This window comes from Prionailurus viverrinus, chromosome D4 (genome assembly GCF_022837055.1).
Source record: "Prionailurus viverrinus isolate Anna chromosome D4, UM_Priviv_1.0, whole genome shotgun sequence".
NCBI lineage: Eukaryota > Metazoa > Chordata > Mammalia > Carnivora > Felidae > Prionailurus > Prionailurus viverrinus.
Window position 1 is genome coordinate 3,879,054 of NC_062573.1, and position 16,721 is coordinate 3,895,774.

At 50.4% G+C, this 16,721-nt stretch overlaps 1 protein-coding gene across 2 annotated transcripts in view; it reads right to left on the minus strand.

Annotated features, from left to right (window-relative positions):
* OLFML2A (olfactomedin like 2A) overlaps window positions 1–11,324 on the minus strand; it is a 28,777-nt gene extending 17,453 nt beyond the window's left edge. Inside the window, exons 1-2 of one of the 2 annotated variants that reach the window (XM_047830359.1) lie at window positions 11,099–11,324; window positions 2,630–2,893 (exon numbers count right to left, since the gene is read on the minus strand). In XM_047830359.1, coding sequence (XP_047686315.1) covers window positions 2,630–2,893; window positions 11,099–11,218 — 384 coding nt within the window. In that variant the 5' untranslated portion in view covers window positions 11,219–11,324. Of the gene's footprint in view, window positions 1–2,629; window positions 2,894–10,897; window positions 11,021–11,098 lie in introns of those variants that run through there. The other variant, XM_047830360.1, reaches the window with a different exon arrangement.
* Window positions 11,325–16,721: the final 5,397 nt, after the last annotated feature.

Consider the following 16,721-nt stretch of genomic DNA (forward strand, 5'->3'; position numbering starts at 1 on the left):
TCATTTCTTCTCTGCCTGAGGGACTCCTACCAAGCCCTCAAAGCCCAGCTCTAATGTTACCTCCTCTTCTGGGTTCCCACAGTCCTGGGACATCCGGTGGCCCAGCACCAATGACACTGACATTGTTGGAATCAGGAGCTGTGTCCCCATAGGACTGGGGATTCCTCAAGGGTGGGCCCATGTCTAGTTCATGTCCAGAAGGAAAGGGAGTGAAGAGGTAAAAGGTATGCACCTGTCACTAACCTCCCCAAGAAAGGGAATCTAAAAATCCTCTCCCTCCTACTCAGAGTCATGCAACAAAGACCAAATCACAGCCGAAGTTCTTAGCTTGAAAGGGCTGGGGTAGAGACGGGAGGATATAGCATGGGTGTGCCCTGCTTCCCCTCCTCCATGGGCTTCCCTTAACCTCCTCTCCTGGGGGGCTTCCCATAGACAGGCTTCTGCTGAAGGACAAGTTGCCGAGCCTAATGAGAGAGGCCTCAGCCCTGTCTCATACTGCCTCTGCACCTCTCTCTTGGGGTTTTCTGGGTACCTCTCAGGTACCTGCCCCTGCACCTACAGTGTGAATGAGACACAGTATTTTCTCCTCCTCTCTTCCTCCTACAATACCACCTACTGGGTCAATCTCACTGCTACCCTACTCCGGTCCTACAAGACTGAATGAAAACCATCATGGCTGCTGTGTACTGAAAAGACCTAAGGGACAATGGGCTCCTGGCTGAGAGCAAGTCACAATCCCTCTCTGGGCCTCAGATTCCTCCACAAGTAAAGCTAGGACCATAAGTTTGCTCTCCAAAGGGCTGTGGCAAGGATTAAATTAGCCAGAATGTATGAAAAGGTTTTGTGTATCCTCATGTAAAGTATGCTTACAATTTAGTTAATGAGAAGTGGGCTTGAACAGAAGTTGGGGTTTGTCCCTATGGCCTCAGTGCCCCAAGTCTGCAGAACCCTAGTGAAGCCTCAGGGAGACAGTGCATTCCGGGGACTGACAAGTTGTTAAGAGGTAACTTGTCCTCAAATTCAATCCTATCCCAGCTTTGAGAGTTTTGGTATCCATTTAGTTGTTACAAAAATAAAACTAAAGTTAAATTTAAAGAAAATATTTTTCGCCAAATGTGGGAGACCATTTTTCACGGGTCTCTTGCTTTTTTCTGCATGTCTTGCATGCAGAGGTGCTGCCTGTGTTTGTTCCAGGACATCTTATTGTATGGTGAGCAATCTTGGAACATAGAGTGTTTCCCTCCAGAGTCGGGAAGGTGTGCTCAGTGCCCATTATAAAAGTTTTGGATTTTTTAAGCTTGGGGCTCCACTCTTGAGAAACACCCCACTGTGTGTGCAGGTGTTATCTGGTCTTCACTGTATCATCCCATGGGAACTGGAGCTGGAAGAATCAGTTCAAGAAAATGTAGATACTCTGGCTGCTGTGAGTAATAAAGTCCTTAGTCTCTGACCCAGGAGGCTTGTGTCTTCTGCCAGCATCCATGAAACGGGCAGGCTGACTTGTTACCTTAGAAGTATGGTAACATCTCAGTCAATTTCACAGTTCTTGATACCAAAAAAGGCAACATAGATACTCATATGTTTGGAAGAAATTGTAAAAGAAAAAGATACTCTCAAAAGACAGCAAGCAAGTTTATCTGGTCCATTACAGAAAGGAAAACAGGAGAGTAACCTTGTGTAGAACACAGGCTTTGGATACAGCAGGAAGTCGTTCAAATCCCAGCCCCACCAAGCACAGAGCTGGGTGTGTCATGAATGCCACAAAGGTGCCTGGCTGGCTGTGGGGACTGTGATCTAGCCTGCACATGCCTATTCAAGCCATGTGTCCTGGTGGTAGGCCCTGGCATGGGGCGGTGTCCCTGGAGGTGGGGCTTCTTTCTGATCTGCCTATGGAGGTGGCTGGAGGGAGGTAAGCATAAAATTTATATAAAAGTATGGTTTAGACCCCGAAGCTACCTGCCATTATGTGAGAGCTTGGGCCACACATAACTTGTGTCACCTAACTTCCCAAACCTCAGTATAAAACGAGGACAGTGATTCCATATTTCCCAGAATGGTTCAAGAATTTAGAGGGAAAAAAATGTGTAAAATGAGCTTAGCACAACATCTGGTATGCAGGTGGTGCTTGAATATGGGAAGTGGTATCATTACATTAAAAACAATAAAATGCCACAAAACTTAAAATTTAAAATACTATATTCTAAGGTGCTGACAGATGAACTGGTTTGGGTACAATATAGGACACTGAACTAGGTGATAGAGTATATATCTGTTTGCTTATTTTCTGTCTCCCTTACTCAAGGCACGATGAGTCCCCCCCTTTATCCCCAGAACAGTGCCGCCTGGCCGGTGGTAGGTGCTCTGTAAATATCTGTTGCATAAAGGAGCCTGCATTTTGCACACCTGCTAGAACACAGGGTAAACTGTGTAAACGCCGCCTCCATCACTTACTGGAAAATAGTACTGGGCAAGAAGTGGCTTTCCCTTCAGGGAACCTCGGTTTCCTCCCCTGTGAAATGGGGTAACAACAGCAGCCACCCAGAGCGTGTGGACTTTTCACTGAAAGGACAGCCCACGCTAGATACTCACCCAGGAGGCGTTCCCTGCCCCCCGGTCCCAGAAAGTCTACCTTGAGGAGCTCCGGTGCCTGCTTCTTGAGCTTCTCCATCTTCCACTCGTTCTCGCAGGGGTTGAGTGAGGAGGGTGGCGCCGTGCAAGAGCAGCGGCAGTCGGTCCCTGAGCTCACGGTCTCCACAGTGTAGAAGTCCTCCACCCGTGCCCGCCCGCTGCGCACCCGGCTGCACGCGTCCTTGCTCAGCGGCCGCATGATGCACTTGCAGCGGCAGTCAGAGCCCTCTGAGGTCATTCGCACCTGGTCCATGTCACCAAACACCTGCAAGAGGGGCTCCGGTGAGCCGAAGGCCAGTGCTGGGGGGGAGAAGGAGGAGGGAGGAGGAGCCAGGAGGAGGCACTTGGGACAGGTAGCACAATCCAGTGCCCTTGGCCTTTGGGGTGCCTGGCTGGCTCACGCAGTTGAGCCCATGCTTCTTGATCTCGGGGTTGTGAGTTCGAGCCCCACACTAGTTGTAGAGATTACTCTAAAAAAAAATTTTTTTTAACTCTTAAAAAAAACAAAACACTGGGCTGATGGCTCAGAGCCTGGAGCCTGTTTCCGATTCTGTGTCTCCCTCTCTCTCTGCCCCTCCCCTGTTCATGCTCTGTCTCTCTCTGTCTCAAAAATAAATAAACGTTAAAAAAAAAATTTAAAAACAAAACAAAACAAAACAAAACATGGAATTACCACAGGACCCAATAATTCACCTTCTAGATAGAATTATTATCTAAAGATGACTTCCCCAAAGAACAGAAGACAGGTATTCAAACAAAGACTTGTGCATGAATGTTCACAGCTGCAGGATTCACAATACTTATGAGGTGGAACCAATCCAAATGTCCATCCGCTGATGGGTAAACAAAAGTGGTGCGTCTATACAGTGGAATATTACTGAGTCAAAAAATGAATGAAGTATGGATGCATGCTACAACTTGGATGAACCTTGCCAACATGCTGCTAAGTGATAGAAGCCAGACGCAAAAGGCCACATATTGTATGACTCCGTTTATTAATATCCAGGCTAGGCAGATCCACAGACACAAAGCAGATTAGTGGTTGCCAGGACTTGGGAGAGGGGAAATGGGGAAAGACTGCTCAATGGGCACGGGGTTTCCTTTTGGAGTAATTGAAAATGTTCTGGAACTAAGTAGTGGTGATGGTTGCACAACATTGTGAATGTACTAAATGCCACTGAATCGTACACTTTAAAATGGTAAATATCATGTGTATTTTATCACAATAGTAAAAGATATGAAGAACTTTTATCGGGCACTTACTACACCCCGGTTTTCATGTGCATCACATCCTTTAATAATATCTGTGTATGAGGGGGCTAGTTACCTCCAAAGTCTTTACCATGGTCTTCAAGGCCTACTTGAACTGACAGCCTCTTCTCAGCCCTTCCTCTTGTCACCCTTTCCTTCCTTTGGGTTACTCCATTCCAGCCTTTGCAGATGTGATACCCTCATCCTGAAACCCTTGTTCCCCTGATACTCCCTTGGCTTATTCCCTCATGTTACTTACACATCACCTCCTCGGAGAAGCCTTCCAGACTAACCCACCTCCCCTTACTCTGTCCCCTTATCTAGTGGCTTTGTTTTTGTTTATTATACCTATTACCATCTGAAGTATTATATTTGTGTTTGCTTGTTTTTTTCTTACTCTACTGAAGGAACCATTAGAGAAAGGGACTTTGTTCAGTTCTCTCCTATACCACAGAATAGTGCCTGCATGGCCTATAGTAGATGCTCTGTAAATATCTGTTGGATAAATAAGCCTGCATTTTGCAGAAATGCTAGAGCACAGGGCTAAGACCATGGTGTCTGCAACCTGGGTTAGTAGCTGTGAGATGGTGAGCAGCTCAGCCTTTCTGGCCACTCCCTATTTGGCTCAGCCAGCCTACTCTGGGCTCCAGGCTCTTGGAACACAGCTCCCCAAGGCTCAACCAACAAACACCCCAGGCCTCATGGCTACTTAGCTCTCACTGAAGTAACCAGGACTCAGTTTATGGCTCCCTTGGGCTTCCTGCCAACCCCAGTGCCCTTGAATGTCGCAGGGCCCTTGGAGGAAGGGCCAAAGGCACCCCATATCTGTTCTGAGCTGTCAGACACCTGTTTGGGCCTCTGGCCTCTGTTGGACCCTGGGTAACAGCTGGAGGTGCAGAAGAAATAGGTTGAGATACATTCTTGAGCTTTCCTGCTATATGAGAAGCTGGCAGAGTAGGCTCTGAGAACACAGAGGAAGACACCCATGAAGACTGCTCAGAGGAGGGCACCCTTGGGGGGCGTCTTTAAGGAGGAGAAGGGCATTCGAGGGACAGCAAATCAGATATGTAAAGATGAGAAATGGCCTGGCACTTGGGGATCTGAGGGAGAATCATTTTGGCTGGTACTTGCAGGAACCCGGGGATGGCAGAGACCAGCTTGTGGAGGGCCCTGAAAGCTGGTTGGGGATCTTGGTTTCTTCCTGAAAACACTGGGGAGTCACGGAAAGATTTTTTTTTTTTAATTTTTTTTTCAACGTTTATTTTTTGGGACAGAGAGAGACAGAGCATGAACGGGGGAGGGGCAGAGAGAGAGGGAGACACAGAATCGGAAACAGGCTCCAGGCTCTGAGCCATCAGCCCAGAGCCCGACGCGGGGCTCGAACTCACGGACCGCGAGATCGTGACCTGGCTGAAGTCGGACGCTTAACCGACTGCGCCACCCAGGCGCCCCTCACGGAAAGATTTTAAGCAGGAGAGAGCCAGGTTCAGATCTGCATTATGAAAAGTTGTATTATTATTATTATTATTATTATTATTATTATTATCGGGCTGCCTTGTGGAGAGATGGTCACAGACCTCGGAGGTGACATTTACTAAGAACTCACTAAGTGCTGGGGAAGCGTGGGGGCAGTGGTTAGGCAACAACCATGGGCCACCTACAGCTGTGTGTTCTTGGGTAGATTACTTAATCTCTCTGTGCCTCAGTTTCCTCATCTGTAAAATGAGGGTACTACTAGTGTCTGCCCAACAAAGGACTGAGAGATGGAATGCCAGGATTATGCTCAGTCTAGTGCCAGGAGCCCACAGTACAGTCTGTTTACTGTAGCTGTTGTTATTACTACCAATAATCCTGAAAGGGGGTCATTTTCCTGCTTGTTTCTCTATGTATATGCAGTGGTAGATATTCTTGGAGGGTCTTACAGATGCCCTGGAACCATCAAATGACTTGTTCAAGGGGATTAGAGCCCAGTTTGGGTAGACTTCCAGTCCCCTGGGGGACAAGGAGGGTGGGGAAGGAGGAAGCTACCAGTAGCTTTGTCCTGGGCCCTCTGTGGGCAGAGTGTACCCTGGGCACTTTGGGACAATTCTCCCCTGCCTGTGAACGCTGACAGCCAGGCTAGGGGTCCTGCACATTCCTTAAATCTCGGCCAGTGCCTTAAGCCTTCCGTTCGAGACTCCTGGGCCCCCTTCCCAGATCTGCCGGGACCTCCAGCCACCCCCAGCCACTCCCCAGTGGGTGGATATGGATGTGCTCTGTGTGGCCAGGCCAGAGAGGCTTCCTCCTGGGGACCCACTCATAATCCCAACGTCCACCCCCACCAGCCTCCACATCAGATTGCAATATTCCTTGTCTCCTCAGATGAGGTGCTACATCCTGAGGGGGGCGGCCAAAGCCCTGATACCGGCCAGGAGTCGGAAGAGGGCCTCTGCTCCCAGCCCCAGCTGCCAGGAACCTAGGCAAGGCCCTCCCTTCGGTGATTACTGGGGCCGGCGGTGCTTGATTGGAGGCAGCAAGGCACCATGGTGAGGAGCCAAGCCCAGACTCAAATCCCAGCTCCTCCATTTCCCTGCATGGCCTTGACCCCTCTGAGTCTCTGCGTCCTCCTCCATAAAACGGGGAGGATAATCTCTGCCTCGTAAACTTGACCTGAGGCTGAAATGAGTCAAAATGCATGCAAAGCGCCTGGCACCAAGCCTGGCACAGAGTAACTGCTCTTTAAGGGGTACGTGCTATTCAAGTAGCCGCCAACAACCCTCCCTCATGTTTGCACGTCATTTTCTACCTCTCTTTGCTCTCATCACAGCCCCCTCTTACAGAGGAGAAATCTGAGCATCAGAGAAGGCTAGAGGCTTGTCCAGGGTCACTAAGAACAGCCTGACTCTAAAACTTTGGCTTACTTGCTGTTCCTCCCATGACCACCCATAGTCAATAGGCAAGGGCTTCTCCAACAACAATTGAGCTGGGACAGAAAAGAGGGCCCTGGGTTGGGTCACAGGGGATGGTATAGGACCTGGCCCACCCTGCCCTTGGCACGAGGGCTGGAGCTGTTGTGAAGCAGCAAAGTCCCTGCATCACATCACATCTCTTTCTACGGCCTCCTCAGCACACACCTGCTGCCAGAGACCCCAGAAGTGTGTGGGTGGCTCAGGCTGAAAAACATCCCTAGGTATTTGGGGGTGCCTGGGTGTCTCAGTCAGTTAAGCGTTCAACTCTTGATTTCAGCTCAGGTTGTGATCTCACAGTTCATGGGATCAAGCCCTGCATTGGGCCCTGCACTGACAGTGCAGAGCCTGCTTGGGATTCTCTCTCTCCTTCTCTTTTTGCCCTTCCCTCGCTCTCCTTCTCTGTCTCACTCTCAATCCCTGCCCCTCCCTTTTCCTTTCTCTCAAAATAAAACAAACAAACCAAAAAACATCCCTAGGTATTTGTAAGGAAATCCTCCAATGAGATGGTGAGAAGGCGTACTTGAGATTTTTCTGAAGAAAGATGGATAAATCTGGCCACAGTGGGAAGAGGAGGGTTTACACTTCTAGAATGTTATAGAAATGAACAGATTCACATTGTGTTACCTTGAGGTGGAGTCTTCCTTCTTTTCACATGACCACCCCAGACTCACTGGGAGCCAGTCTCCATGTCCCCCTCAAAGCCCTCCCCTAGGGCCTAGTGCCAGCTGGACACTCCCTAGATGGCATAGGACCCCCCAAACTTAAGCCATCCAAAACTGAACCCAGCATCTTTTCTCAACTGATGTCCAACTACCCTCCCACCCAACCCAGATATCTGAGCCTCCTTTTTACACTGGACAAGCCATCAGTCATGTTCTTCCAATTCTTTATCCTAATTATCTCCCATCTCTATCCCTGGTTCTCCATTCCATGATGATAGCCCAAGTTCAGACCACATTAACTGCTACCTAGGAACACAGCAGCCTCCTCTCTGCCAGCATAATCTTCCAGAAGCTCCCCTTTGATGATCTTTACTCTCTTGCTCCACAAACCTTCATGGCTCCCTATATCTCCATGAGTTTTCAACTGGAAGGATGTGCCTTGGAATGACCTGGAGTACACTTGGAAAATGCAGGTGCCCTGGCCTGAGTCCACACTTCTTAACTCAGACTCTGAGGCTCCCCAGGCCATCTAGATGCCCACTGAAGGCTGAGAATCCTGTAACCCCAGGATTCTCCAAACTCCTCAACCTGACTCTTTTGACCCTCAGTGTTCCAACCTGTCAAATAGAGGTTGGCAGCAGGGTTGTGTAAGATTCTGAATTGAAGTGCTGGGCGTGGGGCTTGGCACACAGGATGTTTCTCAGTACTTTCTTCTGGGTGCCCCAGCCAACAGGAATGTTGGGGCAAGAATTTCCCTGTGGAGAGACCCTGTGGGGCCTGACCTGGCCCCACACTCTTTATGTACAGGAGGAGGACTTCATCATTTGTATCCCTTGTCTGCCCTGAGGCTGTTTTCAATTACACCCACAGGCAGAAACTCCCCGAGCAGAGGCGCAATAGCACCAAAGCCCCCGGAGACCAGCCTGGCCTAGAACACCTGATCCAGCCTGTGCCACCACAGCCTGCCTGTGCCAGCCCCTCCTGCTCTCCTGGCCCAGTCCCTGCAAGCCTTGGCCTACCCTCCATCCTTGGGCCCCTGGTCAGCAGCAGGGATGACCAAAGACCCCCATCCCCCTGTCACCGCCTGGATGCATGGCAGTGAGGCACGCTTCACAAATGGGGCAACTGAAGTAGCAAAGGGGAATCCTCAGCCACATTGCAAGGGCATACAGCAGAACCAAGTGCCATGCCTGGCTTTCATGTGGTTATCTGTCTGTCCCTCCAAGCTGGGCAGCCCCTCAGAAATGCCAGGGAATCTGTGAAGCCCTTCTCCCACTCCCGTGCTGGACAAAGCACCTCCTTAGATGAAAATTCCAAGTCCTGTTTAGGAGAGACCTTGCTATAAACACTTGCTATAAATTAAAACACCCTGAGTAAGGAGCTCCCTGAGACCACAGAGTTCTGTGGTGAGTACTGGGGTTGAGCTGCCCCTGCACCCCTGAGAGTGGGGGGCAGGAGTGGGGGGGCTGGACTCCCCCAGGAGCAGGAAGCCTAAGGTGGGGGGCAATTTAACCCTTTAGGGCCCTAGATAGGCTTCAAGTCCCAGGCTGGCCCTCGAAGGGCTCCCCGCTCTCCAAAATAGGACAGGCTTGGAGAGGAAGGATGGTTATGGGGGAGGGAAAGGGTGATAATGAAAACAGCTCTCTCTGTAGGGCCAGCAGGAGACCGGCTGTGCTGAGGAATGCAGAGTAAATTCACCCATCACTTGATTTTTATTTTTCCCAGCTGGCTGAAGTGGTGTGGGGTGGGAGGTGTCTGAGGAGGGCTGTGCTGCATCCTGCAGGCTCTAGGGTGCACCTCCCTACCCACCAGCCTCAGCTTGCCCTGGAACAGCTACACACACACACACACACACACACACACACACACCCAACCTAGCAAGTGTTTGGCTGACTCACTACATAAACAACATGTTGGGTTTTCTTTGTCTTTGCTTTGTTTTGAATGTTAGCCCTCCCCCACAAGCTCTACAGTCCTCTGCATGGCTCAGAGGATGCCCTGGACCAAATATTCCTCCCAGCCAGAGATGGGAGGGGCAAAGCATTGATCAGGTTATGTGGAGTTTTTTTTTTTTTTTTTTTTGCTTACTGTTCCCCTACCTGAGCCAGGTCAGGGAATGTGAGAGATCCTACATAGAAAGGAAGTTGGACAGAGATTGTTTGTCAGATGGGGAAACTGAAGCCCAGAGTCAGGCAGTGACTTGCTCAAGGTCACACGATCAAAGAACAACAAAGGGCCAGAACCTAGGTCTTTGGGTTCACAAGCTGGCCACTTCTCTATACACCCGAGTTTCCCATCTGTAAAATAGGAATGATATGCATTCCCTTCTTATCTTTGGAGTGCATGGTCAGGACTGCGGCTCCCTTGTTTTTGTACCCTGCCTGAGCTGAACCTTCAGGGTGAGGGTCTGCTAGTGCCCAGTGCTCATAAACTTAACCTGTGGCTAGTGGTTTTTGCCTTTTACCTTGCTTGTGGGCAGTGCAGCCTCACCTTCTACCCAGGAAAGAGGCTGGAGAGACACCAAAGAAGTCACTCCTTTGCTCTCCTGCTGTATGAGTAAGGGCCCTACTTTCTTCCCACCCCTCATTCATTCCCAGTCCCCTTCTCCTTCCTGGGTCATTTCCAGAACACCCTCAAGGGGTCCCTGCTCTCACTGATTCTGAGTGCTTGCTCTCTCAACATTCTGGATCTCACCTCCTTTTGGGTTCCCCTGATAAGATTTCTTAATCACAGTATGATTTATTGGGCACCTACTAGGTACCAGGTGTGGTGCTAAACATTTTACAGGCATGACCTCACTAAAGAACACCAACTGCAGGAAGTGGGAACTATTATTATTTCCGTATTTACAAGCAAGGAAACGGAGGCTCAGAGAGGTAAAGGCCCAATGTCACCCAGATGAGAGATGGAGTGGGATTTGAACTCAGGTCTGCTTGACACCAGGGCAGATCCTTTCAGCCACAACAGAGAACAAAAGCTCAGGTCCCTTAGGGAAACACGATGTCCTCCAGAAGGCGCATTAGATCCCTAGCAGAACTACCAGAGGCCAGGCAAGTGGCCAGCCCACTAGGTTTATTGGGTAGGGACTCTGGATGCCCAGCATGGCCTGAAAGCCTTGACTCCGGCTCTGTTGCAAATCCTGGAGTCCCTGGGTAGTTAGTAGTTACCCAGGGGTCTACCCCACCTGGTTAGCCTGCCGCGGAAACTTTCAGCCAGATTTCCAGACTGCCCTGCCCAGCGCTCCTAGGAATCCCCTTCCTGGGCTGGGGACTGCATCTCTTGTCTGAGCCCCCTCTAAACTCCCAGGGTCCCCTCTCCTTGGCCCTGGGTTTCAGTGCTGACCTTCTCCCCGCATTGGACTGGGTCCCGGAGCCCCTTCCTCAGGCCCCAGGTCCCAAGTACTCCTACCATCTTCAGCGCTTCTTCCCCCACACGCTCCTCTCCCTGGGTCCTGGCCCCAGCGGCTTCCTTGCTGAGCCGGCCGGGTCTCCCACTCCTGGTCCTCCGCTCCTGGCCCGGACACCCTCCTCGGTCGGCACCCTAGCCACAGCGCCCCCTCGCGCCCGGCTCCCCGCGGAGCTGAGCCCCGATCAGAGGGCCGCGCCGTACCTTACTGTCAGCGCGCACCCGGCCGGCGCGCAGCAGCAGCAGCAACAGCAGCAGCAGCAGCGGCGGCAGCAGGAGCAGGGGCAGTGGCCGGGACCGGGTTAGGAGGGCGGCCGCGGCCATGGCGGGATGGGCACGGTGGGCACGGACTGCCGAGTGCGGACGCTGGGAAGCGCGGGCCGCACTGTGAGCTCTGTGCAGCCGCCAGCGAGGCCCGCGCGGCGCGCCCCCCGCCCCACGCCCCACGCCCCCTCCCGCGCTGCCGGGGGCGGAGCTAGGGTGGAGGGGGCACCCCGCCCTGCCCGGCCCTCTCTCTGCGGGGCCTCTTCGCCATTGGGCGGCTCTCCAAAGGGCATCCCTGCCAGGACACAAAAAAGGGTCTTGTTCGGAGTCCCCAGGGGCCTCGGGGCCAAAACGCGGAGCGCGGGGTCGACACATGGAAGAAGGTCCTGTTCTGTGAGATGTGAAATCGTGGGCGTGTCCCTTCACCTCTTTGAGCCTCAGTTTCCTAATCTGTAAAATGGAGAAAATAGTGCTTTCCTTTTGGAGTGGTTGTGAAGTTCAGATGAGTGATGTTTCCAGAGCAGGTGAGCTTTTCAGCTCTCCAAATACCCAGACCCCGCCACCTCTACCCATCTCACGACTCAGACCTCTCTCTCCCGTTGTTTCTTTTCCTTTTCCCTCCGTGATCCCTCCCGTAGACCCCTAATTAAACTCCAGTAGCTCCTGCCTTTTAAACACCCTTCCTCTTCCCCATCCTCAAGAGGGAGTGCTCATTTCTCTGATTCCTAGGCAGCAAAACTCCCAAGGAGCCGCCTCTGGTCGCCCCGCCTCAGGTTCCCTGCCCTCCTCTCGCTCCAGCGCTTGTCGGTCTGGCTCGGAGATGGCTAGTTGAGGTCCTCGGGACCTCCTGTCACCGCACCTAAGGCGGCACCTCTAACCTCCCAGGATCGATGGCTCTTGATCATGCCTCCTTCCCAAACTCTCTCCTCTCTCGGTTTCTTTCGGATTCCCCGTATAACCTCGCACGGGGCTCTTTCTCAGGCACTTTTGCTTGCCCTTGCACCTCTGCGCACTCCGGGATACCAGACACCTCTTTCCTCTCCACGCTGCCTCCGTAGGTGACCCTCCCCTGATCCAAGACAGTTCCACTTGTGTGTCTATTTATCTGCCCTTGTAAACTTTAACTGCTCAAAAAGGAACCCTTATATGCACCCCAAATGCTACTCTCAAGCACTTCTCCCTGATGCATAACCCTTCCCCCTCTTCATTTTCTTCATAGAATTTATCCCACATGAAACGTTCTAGTTGATGTGTCTGTTTCCTTGTGTCCTTTACGCCTTCCCTTGTGGGAGAGAAGTCAACTGTGCACATACCTTGTGCATGAGTAGCTAGTTGAGTGGTCTCAAAGTGTGGTTCCAGGACTAGCAGCCTCAACATCACCTGGGAACTTAGAAATGCAAATTCTCAGGCCCTACCCCGGATCTAAGGAAGCAGAAACTCTAGGGATCTGTGCAATCTGTGTTTCAACAAGCCCTCTAAGGGACTTATAGTTTGAAGAACAACTGACCTAGCACAAGGTCTGGTGCTCCCTAACTCTGAGCTGCATTAACGAGTCACATGCTTCAGGTGTTCAGTACAAATTAGCCTCTTTCATAACTAGAGATCTGGGGACATGTCAAAATCAGGGCTAGATTAGTATAAAAAAATAAATGTGGTATGTGCGTTCTTACGTGCATAGACTGTGAATGGACACACAATAAATCATTATGGTGGTTATTGCTCAGGAGGGAAAACAGTTGTTGGGAATCAGTAAGGAGAAAGGTTTACTTTTCATTGAATACTTCTTTGCATCTGGGATTTTTGTAATGTGTGTCCTATCTATTCAAATAATAGACAAAATGTACTTAAAATAAACAGAACCAGGCAGGGGTTCCCTTTCTCAGACCTTTCTCCCCATGCAGCCTGGCTCTGACTCTGGCTAGGCTCTGGAAGAAAAAGGACACTGTCCACCTCCCCCAACTCTGCCCCCTGCTGGCTGTCCCACAGTATGGCCCCATGGTCTCTGTTTCCTCTTTTTCACCCTTTTGGTCCTACCCCCTGTCCCTCAGCAGGCTCCAGTCACAATAGATTCTCTAAGTTCTCACTTGGCCTTGGGGCCTTTGCATATGCTCTTTTCTCCTGAAACTCTCTGCTCAATCTCACTCACTCTTCCTCATTCCTCTTATTTCAATGCTTCTTATCCCAGAAAGCCTCCCCTGATCATCACCGCCAACCAAAATGAACCCTGCCACGTATTCCCACAGCACAAGGAACTTCTAAGTGTGTTCTCAGTTGTAGAACTTATGTGCACATGTGGGTTTGTGTGGTTACTTGATCTGATTAGTCTCCACAAGCACAGGGTGGAGGTGAAAGCGCCCACAATGGAGCTCACACCTGCCTTGTCCTTAGCTCTATCCTTGTCTTATCCTGTTCATCCTGTTTGTCTGTCTGCCTCTGGCCTCAGGACCACTCTCCTGAAGATCCCTCCTTATCCTTGGATACTTTCCTTTCTAGCTCTTCTGTCAGAAGCCTGTGGTGATGGGAGTTTTTTCCATGTCTTTCTGAGCCTGTTTTCTCATTTGTAAATTGAGGGAAAGTACTGACTTCCCAGGATTGTTGGGGGGAGAGGGCAGACACTGTAGGGAAAGCATCCCATACAGGTCCTACCTCATAGGACTCTGTATGTTTAGGACAGTGGCTGCGTCTCAGTACATTGTCATTTCCCTCACCTTTCTCAGTTTCATGGTAGCTGACTCTTCCCAAGGAGTATTTTCAGAAGACAGGTAACTGGGAATTAGGATAGCTCTATTTATTTATTTATTTATTTATTTATTTATTTATTTATTTATTTATTTAAAAAATTTTTTAATGTTTATTTATTTCTGAGGCAGAGAGAGACAGAGCATGAGTGGGGGAGGGTCAGAGAGAGAGAGAGGGAGACATAGAATCGAAGCAGGCTCCAGGCTCTGAGCCGTCAGCACAGAGCCCGACGCAGGGCTCGAACTCACGGAGCACAAGATCATGACCTGAGCCGAAGTTGGACGCTCAACCGACTGAGCCACCCAGGCGCCCCGGGATAGCTCTTTTTAAAAAAAAAATTTAAAGGGCGCCTGGGTGGCACAGTCGGTTAAGCGTCCAACTTCAGCCAGGTCATGATCTCGCGGTCCGGGAGTTCGAGCCCCGCGTCAGGCTCTGGGCTGATGGCTCAGAGCCTGGAGCCTGTTTCTGATTCTGTGTCTCCCTCTCTCTCTGCCCCTCCCCCGTTCATGCTCTGTCTCTCTCTGTCCCAAAAATAAATAAACATTGAAAAAAATTTTTTTAAAAAAAATTAAAAAAATGTTTTTATTGAGAGAGAAACAGAGCATGAGTGGAGAAGGGGCAGAGAGAGAGAGAGAATCTGAAACAGGTTCCAGGCCCTGAGCTGTCAGCACAGAGTCCGATGCAGGGCTCAAACCCAGGAACGAGACCATGACCTAGGCTGAAGTTGGACGCTCAACCAACTGAGCCATGCAGGTGCCCCAGGATAGCTCTTTAACAATAGTAACAGGTTCCATTTATTAGGTTAGGCCTAATATCAATTGCTCTGCATGCCTCATATTACTTTTATTAAAAAAAATTTTTAAATGTTTATTTTTGAGAGAGAGCGCGCCAGAGTATGGGGGGGGGGGTGGAGGGTAGGCGGGAAGCAGAGAGAGAGGGAGATACAGAATCTGAAGCAGGCTCCAGGCTCTGAGCTGGCAGTACAGAGCTGGATGCGGGGCTCAAACTCACGAATGGTGAGATCATGACCTGAGTTGAAGTTGGACACTTAACCGACTGAGCCATCCAGGCACCCCATATATTTTTGTAAGTAGGCTTTACGCCCAGGAGAGTCCAACGTGGGGCTTGAATTCATGACCCTGAGATCAAGACCTGATCTCAGATCAAGAGTTGGACGCTTAACTCTCAGAGCCACCCAGGCGCCCCTGCATGCATCATATTATTTAATTCTCATAACAATCCTGTGAGGTAGCAACTATGTCTATTCCCTCCCTCCCCCTGAGAAACCAGGACTTTGAGGATTAGATGTAACACACCCAAGGTCACAGTTACTAAGTAGAAAAGTCAGATTTGTCTTATTCATCCTTTTACCCAGTCAGCAATTATTTATTCAATGTCTACTATGTCTAGGCTCTGTGCTTAGCAGCTGGGGTTATAATGATGAGAGAATAAAGGGATTTGACTAGTCATATCTAGAAAAGCTTTTAGGAGGAAGTGACAACAAAGCTGGAGTCTAAGGAGGAGGATGTTGCTTCCAAGGGCTAAGTTTTTGGCTGAAGTTTTTCTCCATCTTTGAGGGTCAACTTAGAATCTGTCCACCACTGAAACCCCTGGCTTTCAGGAGGTTTCTGCAGTGCCACTTAGCCTCTGATTGGATCTCCAGGGAAGGTGAACTCACTATCTCCAGAGGACTGTGATAGAAAGGGAAGTTCTGGAAGGCCTAGGAAAACCATGTGGTCCTGACACATTTTAGAACCCAGAGCTGAGGGTATGACCCAGAGGACCTCTGCCCCGCCCCCCCCTCCCTCACACCACCACCACACTAAGGCTTTCCTCTCCCTCTGGGGCTGGGGAATGGTGGTAGGAAAGCAATTAGCTTAATAAAGCTGTAAGGAAACACAGAGGAGATCTAGATGTCTCCTGGTGGGAAGTATTTTAAAAAGTGTCCCTGAGGATATATTTGAACAGGATCTTGAAAGATGAATAGGAGTTTGGGACTGCGTTGGGTGAAGCCAGCTGGAAGGAGCCAAGTTTGGGTTTGGAATCCCCATCACTGCTGGGTGACTTCAACATTGTATCATAGGGACAATATCAGAGCTACCTCATAGAGCAGGTGTAAGGTTTAGACAACACAGTGTTAACATAAACTAAACAGTGGCCAGCACAGATTAAAGATACAATACAATTAACCAATGTTGGTAAGGAACAGCCACCTTCAAATTGCAAGGAAGCCTTGCAAAGCATCCTGTGTAGCAGGTGAGGGAAGGTGTGTGATGAGAAATGTGGGCAGGGGTCAGACCAGGCAGGGGTGCAAATGCCAGGATAAGGATTAAAAAAAAAAAAATTAAGCAAGGATTGACAGATGAGCCAGGATTGGTAGGGCGGGACTAGGGGAGTGATGAGGAAGAGTCAGCCATGAGGAAGCTGTGGCATGACCCGGCAGAGTGGAGGCGGGCAAAGCACCAGAGTTCTCGTTCTTTGTCTTCAAGCAGGTCAGGTAGGGCTTAGACCTGGGGCGGCAGCCACGTTGAGTCCTTCCCTGACAGGGTAGCTGAAGGTCGACGCCTGGGCAGGCCTAGAGGCTGGTGGCCTCGCGCCACCTGGTGGCTGCAGAAGGTACTCAGCCGAGAGCAGGGAGACCGCAAAATCCGGCATTTTGCTCTGGGAAACTGAGGCAGGAAGCCGGTGGGGGTGGGGGCTTAGGACCTTCCGATTGGGCCTCGTCCCTCTTCTAACCCCATTTTACAGACAGGGTAACCGAGGAGAAGGGAAGGCGAACAACGCTGGGTAAGGAGTTTCTCAAACGGAGGGCTTCAAGACACTA